At 42.1% G+C, this 11,100-nt stretch overlaps 1 protein-coding gene across 1 annotated transcript; it reads left to right on the top strand.

Moving 5' to 3' along the window:
• The first annotated feature begins 111 nt into the window (after positions 1-111).
• Positions 112-10,829, top strand: wdr83os (WD repeat domain 83 opposite strand). Its single transcript, XM_028822603.2, has 4 exons — positions 112-272; positions 1,739-1,844; positions 6,014-6,111; positions 10,676-10,829. The coding sequence occupies exons 1-4, from the start codon at positions 223-225 to the stop codon at positions 10,740-10,742; spliced, it is 321 nt and encodes a 106-aa protein (XP_028678436.1). The 5' UTR covers positions 112-222; the 3' UTR covers positions 10,743-10,829.
• Positions 10,830-11,100: the final 271 nt, after the last annotated feature.

Raw genomic sequence — 11,100 nt, 5'->3', positions numbered from 1 at the left:
GAATGTTGTATGTTAGAAAAAAAAAAGTCAAATTGATTTTGTAATTGTACGTTCAACGTGAATAAATACAGTATACAAACAATTTGGTCATTTTACCGGTAGGAATATTTCAGCACGGAAGCGGAAGGGCGGGTCTTAATGTCAGCTGGACGTACGGGAGTCGGACGAGTTTCCACTACGCGTCGAAGTGCCTGGTGTGTGGATTTGAATTATTGAGTCAAAATGTCTTCAAACAACATGAACGATCCTCGCCGACAGAACAAAATCTTCAGGTGAGTTGAAAAGGAGGTTATCCAGTTCAGTGATGTTAGCTGTCTATCCATTGTTGTGTGAATTCGCACTTTGCGTTCGATTGGTCCGTTCCGTAAAGCAGGGGTCACTCGTTCAGTCCTATAGATACACACACACACATATATAAGAGATAATATATTTATATAGAGATATAAATAGATATTGATTAGCATGCATATTAATACAACGTTGAAGTAGTAGCTCTGATTTAACATTTCAGTGTCATTTACTCCCGTGTCTGCAAAGCTCATCACTAATTTAAGTGTTTGGATATAATTAAAGGAATAGACAGATAGATAGATACTTTATTAATCTCAAGGGGAAAGTCACAACTACTTGAAAAATCCATGTCCAAGTAGTAAAAAGTGACCTGGGAACGAGTCCACATAAAAGAAAGTGATAGGAATTAACAGTGAAATAGAGAAAAGGTAGAAACATAAAGTCATACACGGAGCTGCTGGAATAGCTGCCACTCGCGGCGGCGCCTGAGTCAATATGTATTTCAATAAACTGTACAGGAAAGGGTGAAATAATTAATTAGATACATAGATAACTTTATTCATCCCGTCTGGAAAATTCAGGGGTCCAGTAGCTCAAACACATCAGTAAAAATTGTTACAAATGATTATAAAAGCAAGGATCAAATATGAAGAAACAGTCAAAAGTACAAATGGGTCAGTTGATTGTTAGGTGAGAGAGAGGTTGGGAGCATGCGCTGATAGCACCACATGACGAACCACCGAGTGCAGCGGGTGACAGACACCTCCGCACCACACTAGAAGGAGTTGGAGGACCCGCTTGCAGGGTTAGGATGCGGATTAATGTCTTACCCAGGACGAAGCAATCGCAGGTTAAGGGCCTTGCTCAATGGAGTAGAGTCACTTCTGGGACTTACGGGAGGTAGAATTTATATGCTATATATGGCAAAAACTGCAAATGTCTGAATTTTGTTTACATGTAAATATACAAGCACGTATTTCAGAAAGCAAAATAGGAGAAAAAGACCAGCTAAACATTTCGATTGCTTAGAATTAAGTCTGAAGTAATTATTTGTGGAATGAAAGCATGCAGCCACAGAGGGACCCCAGGACTGAACTTGTAACACCCGGCTGTAAGCAGAGAGCAGGGCTGCATGGGATGCTAGCTTATCACAAAGTGGCACCAATGGTTTCCCAGTTCATTTAGCATGTGCATTTATAGGATGAGGGGTGAAGTGCACACAAATGTGGGGCCCAAAGCAGTGGCTCTACAGCAGACCTTATTTAAACATCATGGCTTCTTTATCCTTGTTTGCTTGTTTATCTTGTTGCTTTTTAAATGTGTATTAGGTTAGGCTTTGCTTTCCTATGTGTGACTAGACTGCATCAGCCTGCCTCAAAGTATGGAGAGGTGTACCTGTGTTTGACATGTAAGTGTGATGCTTTTCTACTTTTCCGCCTCATTTTAGGTACAAGCCCCCAACAACAGAAAATAACCCCACTCTGGAAGACCCAACCCCTGACTACATGAATTTACTTGGGATGATTTTCAGCATGTGTGGACTCATGTTGAAGGTGCGTGTAGCTTAGTGGCTGAAGCTTGGTGCTCTAAATGCTGAGTGTTGAGGTACATCTGCCAGGCTCCAATTCACTGTGGGGGGGGGGGCATTACCTTACCTTAACTTACTGTAAACAGCTGTACTTCTAAAGCACTTTGGGAAGGGGAAAACTATGAAAAGTTACTAAAGTGAATCTGGAAAGTATTCAGGCCCCTTCACTTTCATACTTTATTGTGTTGTAGGTTTAATTTTGAAAAAATACATTTGCTGTTTTCGCCCATCAAACTACCGTCGGTAACCCATAATGACAAAGTGATGACATGTTTTCAGAAAAGTTTACTAATTTATTAAAAATCAAAAGGTGAACTTTCTCATTCATAGAAGTATTCAGAACCTCTGCTGTGGCACTCCATATTGTGCTGCGCGCGGTCCATCCTGTTTGGTTCAATTCTTTTTGAGATGTGTAAAACTTGATTGGAGTCTCCCACCCGTGGCTAATTGAATTGATTGGGCATTGTTTTGAAAGGCGCGTGTGGACCTGTGCACATAACGTCCCCCAATTTACACTGCATGTCAGGACAAAAACCAAGCCATGAAGTCCAGGGAACACTTTGTAGGCTTCTCCAGTCAAATTGTTATGAGGTGTACAGAAGATCAGGGCAAGGGGGTCAAACCATTTCTAAAGCTTTTAAGTGTTCCAAGGAGCAAGTATGGCCTGAATAATAGATTACAGAAGCCCACCCATACACTGTTATGGAGCTTTTGAGGGTCTGCAAGGTGCAACGCAATAAACTGCCCAAATCCAGGAGTGCACAGCTTGTAGAGACTTGGCCAAGAAGCCCAAAGGTGGAATTGCTGTCAAGGGGCTTCTACAAAGTCCTCAATTAAGGCTTTGTAGTTTGTAGTACCATTAGCATTATGTTTCACTCCCAGAAAAACAAACCAAAAAGTTGAAATATTTTTTTTTCCAGTAAGAAAAAAAAATATTATGCTTAACAGAAATGTGTAAATACCAAAACATCAGTATAAATACAGTAGGAAAGTTATGTCTGGTGTCCAATGCTGTGCTGGTGCAGGTTTCCTACATGTCCTTTGTGTGACGTATTTTGAAACCGTCACCAATGCAAAGCCCGATGTTGCAATCGGGACAGTAAGCCTGCTTCTTTATTTGCACATAAGAGAGCAGAATCTGCGGTGGGTTGGCACCCTGCCCGGGATTGGTTCCCTGCCTTGTGCCCTGTGTTGGCTGGGATTGGCTCCAGCAGACCCCCGTGACCCTGTGTTAGGATTCAGCGGGTTGGGAAATGGATGGATGGATGGAGAGCAGAATTTCAGAGCCTGATCTGCATGCTCAACACGCCCCTTGTGATATTGTAGGCTACCACAGCGCAAAACTGAGTGACTTCCACATTTCCTGTATTGGAACAACGCTTAAGGGGCTACCATCTTTCTTGTTCTTCCACTTGATTGCAGTCATTTTGCCACCGTGCACTTACCTGCACCATGGTGAATCCTCAGGTGGCTGAATTTACAAGGGACGTCGCAGCAGTTTGGTCGCGCTGTGTCGTATGCATTAATTTTAATAACAATAATTCTTTGCATTTATATAGCGCTTTTCTCACTACTCAAAGCGCTCAGTAATTGCAGGTTAAGGGCCTTGCTCAAGGAGCCCAACAGAGCAGAGTCCCAATTGGCATTTACGGGATTCGAACCGGCAACCTTCTGATTGCCAGTGCAGATCCCTAACCTCAGAGACACCACTCCGCCAAGTTTCCATTAGTTTGACTATCCATGTCAATGTCTGACACTGTCGATTTCTATCAATTCATCCATTGGTTCAATTTCAGTTTATTCTAAAACCGGCTTTACAGCTTTTTGTTTACACGCCGCTATGTTTTGCCTTAAGGTTTTGCAACCCCCCCCATCCACTCATGAATATTGACGAGTTACCTTAGAGAGAGAGAGAGAGAGGTTAGGAGCAGGCGGTGACACAGCACATTGCCGCACCCACCACATGACAAAACAACTCAGGATCTTAGATTGGGACCCAAGTGCAGCCATGTGACAGGTGACACCTCAGCACCACACAAGTTCAGAGAGTGGCAATAAAAATATTCATGTTGTTTTTTTTTTTTTTTTTTTTGCAGCATAATGTTATTTTATCCACTAGATGGCAGCGCATTACTGTCCCGAGTGTTATTCGGGCTTAATACTGTACATTGAATTGTAACAGCTTAGCCTGTGCAACGTTCAGGACTAACCACATTTAAATTACAACTCCAAGTCTGAAAGCGTCTCAGGGTTAATGCCAAAGAGGTTAATAAATTTGCAAACCATTCTGAAAACATGTTTCCACATTGTCATTTTGGGTTATTGAGTGTAGATCTTCTTCTTTCGGCTGCTCCCGTTAGGGGTTGCCACAGCGGATCATCTTCTTCTTCCATATCTTTCTGTCCTCTGCATCTTGTTCTGTTACACCCATCACTTGCATGTCCTTTCTCACCACATCCATAAACCTTCTCTTAGGCCTTCCTCTTTTCCTTTTGCCTGGCAGCTCTGTCCTTGGCATCCTTCTCCCAATATACCCAGCATCTCTCCTCTGCACATGTCCAAACCAATGCCATCTCGCCTCTCTGACTTTGTCTCCTAATCTGAGCTGACCCTCTAATGTCCTCATTTCTAATCCTATCCATCCTCGTCACACCCAATGCAAATCTTTAAATCTGCCATCTGTGCCACCTCCAGCCCATATAACATAGCTAGTCTCACTACCATCCTGTAGACCTTCCCTTTCACTCTTGCTGATACCCGTCTGTCATAAATCACTCCTGACACTCTTCTTCACACACTCCACCCTGCCTGCACTCTCTTCTTCACTTCTCTTCCACAATCCCCATTACTCTGTACTGTTGATCCCAAGTATTTAAACTCCTCAACCGTCGCCAACTCTACTCCGTCATCCTCACCATTCCACTGACCTCCCTCTCATTCACACACATATGTATTCTGTCTTGTTCATACTGACCTTCATTCCTGTCCTCTCTAGAGCAGATCTCCACCTCTCCAGGGTCTAGATTGATGGGCAAAAATGGCAAATTTATCCATTTAAAATGAAATCTGCAATACGATAAAGTGTGCACAGAGTGACAGGGCCTGATTACGTCCTGAATCCACTGTATATAAAGTACAGATGTGTGAGCTGATTGCTGATAAGCAGTGGGTTCTACTGGACTTCTGTACCATACAGTACGTAGCCCAGTTGGAGTATCAGTCTGCCTTTGCTTTTACAAACAGTGATGTGTTATCAGAACCTCATCTTTAAATCAATGGCATGCAACAGTGCAAACAAATTACAATCATCTGTGACTGTTGCACTCTCATCTTGTAGTGAACACTGGATTGTGTGAGATGCTACACATTAATAAAGAGGGATGGATGAAATTGGGGAAATGCCAAAACCCTACTCTTTGTTCCCCTCCACCACCCATTTGTAAAGGCAATCACACCAGGAAAGTGTTTTTCTGCCACTAATGATGAAATTGATTGTCTTATGTTAGCAAAAGAGTCTCAGTAGCAGGTGGACGGGTATGGTTCAAACACTCCACCACAGCCTTCTCAGTCTGACAGTATCTGCAAATCCTTCAACCAGAGATCAAAGTTTACTACAACAACCTCTCACTGATGAAGTTGTTATAATGATTTAAAGGTAACATGTTCTGTCGTAATCTGCTCTCCCAGTTTATGTAGTTAACAGTGCATACAAACTAATAAAAACTACAATACCCAGAAGTCCCTCCATAAACATGCAGACCCTTTTCAAAGATATTTATGTCCCAGACATCTGTTCCAGTCGGTACTCCTGTTAGTCATAACAATAAGCGAGACATACAAACGAAGGACAACCCAATATATGGCATTGCTACCATCTATCGAAGGTTATCTGAAACCCTGAAACGGCCTGTCCTGCTGTGTGTATTCTTACGGATAGTCTGGTCACCCGGGGCTGGTTAAGAAGATGGATGGATGAATATTCAATTCTGAGAGTGTTGGGTTTTGTTTCTTTGTTTCTTTGTTTGTTTGTTTGTTTGTTTGTTTGTTTGTTTGTTTTAGTTAATTTCCATTCCCGACTTGTTGCATTTGCCCGTTTCTGGAATAACTGATTTTTTTTTTTGCTTCCATTGCCAGCTTAAGTGGTGTGCCTGGATAGCAGTCTACTGTTCTTTCATCAGCTTTGCCAACTCCAGAAGCTCTGAGGACACCAAGCAGATGATGAGTAGTTTCATGTAAGTTTATTGATTCAGTCATCGTTTCTAGTATAAAAAGAAAATTACAAATTAATACAGAAATGCCTTTAGGTGAGCAGTAAAGGGTCCTTATATCATACAAGCTGTAAAAAGCCCGGGCTCCTAGAACCTATTGAAATCATCAGAAAATATATTGTAACGCAGAGTCAGAGGTTTCATTTTGCGGACATCCTCGCCCTCCCCTTGTCTATCAGCGGCTAAGTGAGTTTCTCTCTCATTTGTCTTTCCTCGGAGGTCTCACTTTGATGACGGAGTCTCTTTCTTTCCGCTTCATGCTGTAGCCTCGTACTTCTTTCTTCTTCCGACTCGTTAACTTGAGGCTGTCTTGCCGGCTTTTTGAGCTTTATGCTGTAGCCTCGCACTTCCGGGCCGGACAGACAGACACACACACTTGCTTCCACATGTAACGATTTTATATAAGACTAGGGGGTTAACCCCTCTGCGGTGGGTTGGTGCCCTGCCCGGGATTGGTTCCTGCCTTGTGCCCTGTGTTGGCTGGGACTGGCTCCAGCAGACCCCCCCATGACCCTGTGTTCGGATTCAGCAGGTTGGAAAATGGATTGAAATTGGAAGCAAACCCGGGTCTCCTAACTGTGTGGCAACACATAGAGATTTCACTTAAAATTCTTTTTGTTGCCGATAGATGGCAGCACCTGCCCTGCATTCCAAAATGGCAGGGAGACGGTTGTCAGTCGAACAGTTGCACAATTAGATCTGGACCACCCTGGAAGTAGCAGGTTCAGATTGATTACACCTCCATGTATGTCATCACTGTTGTCATGATTAGGGGTTGTGCAGTCATAAATGGAAGAATGTAGGAACTACAAGTACATGGGAAAGATGGTGGACCATTTCATTAAAGAGCGCAAGCTTGCACACATCCATAGTCCCTCACTCTGGGCCTTTTAGCTCAATACGCATGTCTTTGGGATGTGAGAGGAAAACCTGTACGGACAAATGGAGAACATACAAACTCCACAGACACTGCCTTCTCACCTGGGAGTGGTAACCTCTGCACACATTTTTAAATTCTGACACATAATCTCCGATGGATTAAGGGTGGCGAGCGCTGTGATATGTGCACTCTGGAACACTGAGTGTTTGTTTGTTTGTGGAAAGTGTTGATGGGGCTCAAATATTTATAGTCGTATGTGAATTTTAACTGACAAGCAGGTGTTCAGTTTATTCATTAAATACCTTATTGTTATGTTAATGTTGTCATTTAATGTTGTCTCCAACATTTGTGAATTTCCCCTTGGGATTAATAAAGTATCATCTATCTATCTATTATATAGTGCCTTTCACCTATCTATCTATTTATCTATGATATAGTGTCTTTCATCTATCTATCTATCTATCTATCTATCTATCTATCTATTATATAGTGCCTTTCATCTATCTATCTATCTATCTATCTATCTATCTATCTATCTATCTATCTATCTATCTATCTATTATATAGTGCCTTTCATCTATCTATCTATCTATCTATCTATCTATTATATAGTGCCTTTCATCTATCTATCTATTATATAGTGCCTTTCACCTATCTATCTATCTATTATATAGTGCCTTTCATCTATCTATCTATCTATCTATCTATCTATCTATCTATTATATAGTGCCTTTCATCTATCTATCTATTATATAGTGCCTTTCACCTATCTATCTATCTATTATATAGTGCCTTTCATCTATCTATCTATCTATTATATGTGCCTTTCACCTATCTATCTATCTGTTATATAGTGCCTTTCACCTATCTATCCATCCATCCTTCCATCCATCCATGCCTGCCTGCCTCAAGTGAGCTCTTCAAAATCATGTTTGGGGAGCTCATGTTTACCCATAAATTTCTAATAATGGCACCAATTCTGTCTCTGCCTTGAACGAATATACTTGGTTTAAACTTGTGGTGCCTGGCTAGTCTGTCTGACTAATTTTATTGTTGGCTAATATTTACTTTTATACAGATTACCATTGATATATTTTTCAAATTTATTTACAATGGATTTTGTGTGTTAGGAGAATTTTTTTCAGCCCTTGTAAATAATATTATAGTCTTTCCCCAGATTTTGAGAAGCCAGAATCCTAATTTTGAATTCTGCTTGGTCTTCGTGAAGCAGTTATAGTGAGGGACTGTGGAAATTCCCAGCAGTGTTTATTTAACTTGAAACCTCTGAAAAACGTTTTTAGTTCACACAAGCCAGATAAGTGGTACTTTCTACCAAGGGGGAATATTTTAACAAGCAGATGGCAATCACCAACAATGATTACCATTAAAGGAAAGCTGGTTGTGCTAGGGCCTACTCATGTGTTATAACAAGAAATGAATAAGGTAATACAACATACTTTATTTTTTGTATTAATTTAGAAGTTTTCTTATTTTTTTTAAGCCTTTTTTTGTGTTGGAGGAAAGAAATCCTTTTCAAATACATTGGACCTCCAGTGGAGTGTGGTGAATGTTTGGTATTTTGAGCCACCTTAAATTCCACAGTAAATAAGCCTATTTTCGCAATTATAATGAAATCATTTTTTTTTTCCTTCTATAACTCTTTCAGGGCAGTTGTTCACTTACGTCAACACACAGGGTTGAGTCAGATGTTGACATTAATCGACATCGGGGGGTAGTGGCCAGCAATCAGCTGTAAACGTCGACAAAACCCATTATCAAGTTATGTTTCACCTCAATTTGCCAGCGGTATGCTGCTTGAATTGTGTGTTTCAGTGGTGCTGCTATTTTAGGCGTCTGTTCCTACATACTGTGACAGCTGTCAGCAACTCTTGCCTGGCTGATCGAAGAGTGCAACAGCAGTGCCAGTGTAACATGGCAGTGCACACCATTGGCTGCTTCTACATTAACATACCTTACAGAACTGTGCTGTGAAATAGGGATGTGAATTCACATATTGTATGTGGACGCTCATGGAACATAAAACACATGGCAGACATTTGAGATAACTAAATATTTTATGTTGATTTATGTGTGAAACCATTGCTTTGTGTGCTTTTTAGAAAGATAGAATTCTTTGTCATTATGCATACACATAACAAAATTTTTTGTTGGCAGGACTCGGCTTCAAGGCAGAATACTTAAAATACACAGTACACTAGAAATAATAAACATAATAAGTATAAAAGACAGCAGCAATAAAACATCATCAAGTCCAGACTTTTCCTGGAGGTAGTACGCCTGCAGAGACCAGTGATGTGTGTGTGTGTGGGTCTGCAGGGGAGGACTATGAGGGAAAGTGCGTGTGCATGTCTACAGGGGGGCAGGTTAGGGGTAGACGTGTGGGTATCACCAGGGCAGATGGACTTCACAGCTCTGGGGAAAAAGCCATCTTTCAGTCTGCTGGTACGTGTTTTTATGTTTCTGTACCGCTTTCCCAAAGGCAGTGGTACAAACAGTCCATTTCCCGGATGGGTGAGATCCGCAGCTATACATTTGGCCCTCTTCTGCACCCTTCCAGCATATACAGAGTCCAGGTCCATATAGGACTTCCCACAATCCCCTGTGCTGTCCTCACCACCCGTGCCAAGTCCTTCCTGTCCTGTCCTGTGCTGTGCAGCTGCCGTACCACACTGTCATACTTGTTTTCTGTAGCGGATCTGTAGAAGTTTGTGAGCAGCCAAGAGGAGAACCCAGCATGTCTCGTCTTCCTGAGGAAGAAGAGTCTTTGTTGGGCCTTCTTTACCAGGTGAGATGTGTTCAAAGACCAGGTCAGATCCGATGTGATGTGGATGCCCAAGAACTTGATATTGTCCACACACATTACAGCCTCCTCACGTATGAATATAGGAGTATGTTCTGTCCTTCTGGACCTCCTATAGTCCACAATGACGTCTTTGGTCTTGCTGGTGTTCAAGATGAGGTTGTTGGCTGAGCACCATAGTGTAGGTGTTGTATCTCCTCTCTGGAGTGAGTCTCATCATTGAAAAGTGAGGATTTTGGGGTGTTTGGATTTTTTTTTCTCCATTTTGGCCCAAGGATGAATATTAGCCCTGAAAGAGTTAAAAATGCCAATAAATCCCAGGTATGTCTTAAGTGCCTTGAGTATGGGAAAGGCACTATATAAATAAAATCCATCCATCCATCCATTTTCTAACCCGCTGAATCCGAACACAGGGTCACGAGGGTCTGCCGGAGCCAATCCCAGCCAACACAGGGCACAAGGCAGGAAACAATCCAGGGCAGGGTGCCAACCCACCGCAGGACACAAACACACCCACACACCAAGCACACACTAGGGCCAATTTAGAATCGCCAATCCACCTAACCTGCATGTCTTTGGACTGTGGGAGGAAACCGGAGCGCCTGGAGGAAACCCACGCAGACACGGGGAGAACATGCAAACTCCACGCAGGGAGGACCCAGGAATCGAACCCAGGTCCCCAGATCTCCCAACTGCGAGGCAGCAGCGCTACCCACTGCGCCACCGTGCCGCCCTATAAATAAAATGTATTATTATTATTATTATAGCTAGATTTTGTTTTTGTGTTCATTGTTTATTTACCAGTAACATGTACTTTTTGCCTACAGGTTATCCATCTCTGCAGTTGTCATGTCTTACTTGCAGAACCCTCAGCCTATGTCTCCCCCGTGGTAGCTGGACTGTCTGGCCATGTTGGGCCAAGGAGACGGAGACCCAGCTTTCCCCGTTTCACAGTGGAGCTTTTGTTGGCCCATAGAGCAGTTACAACAAATCCTCCATGAAGAAGACAGATTTTAGAAATTATAGACTCGGACTACTGTTGATGGAAGTTACGACCGCACCCTCTAATGTCCATCTCCAATTCTGAACATTTTTAATGTGATTAAAATGCACCTGACACTGTTTTAATGTAATTTTTTCATAGACTGTATCCTCCTGTGATAGCTGCTGTTTGGTCTAAAGGATTAATGTAGTGTAATTGGCATATCAGTTTTAACAGTTTGATGAAAATGTACGGTTACAGCTGTTCACA

The sequence above is a fragment of the Erpetoichthys calabaricus genome, chromosome 17 (genome assembly GCF_900747795.2).
Source record: "Erpetoichthys calabaricus chromosome 17, fErpCal1.3, whole genome shotgun sequence".
In the NCBI taxonomy this organism is placed as follows: domain Eukaryota; kingdom Metazoa; phylum Chordata; class Cladistia; order Polypteriformes; family Polypteridae; genus Erpetoichthys; species Erpetoichthys calabaricus.
Note: the sequence above shows the minus strand (reverse complement) of the source record. Positions and strands in the feature narration are given on the sequence as shown.

What these genes read in the sequence shown, in the direction of transcription:
- wdr83os (XM_028822603.2), top strand. Translation starts at nt 223, where the DNA reads ATGTCTTCAAACAACATGAACGATCCTCGCCGACAGAACAAAATCTTC. An exon ending in CGACAGAACAAAATCTTCAG is followed by an intron (nt 273 to 1,738) that starts GTGAGTTGAAAA and finishes GCCTCATTTTAG; the next exon opens with GTACAAGCCCCCAACAACAG. An exon ending in TGTGTGGACTCATGTTGAAG is followed by an intron (nt 1,845 to 6,013) that starts GTGCGTGTAGCT and finishes TTCCATTGCCAG; the next exon opens with CTTAAGTGGTGTGCCTGGAT.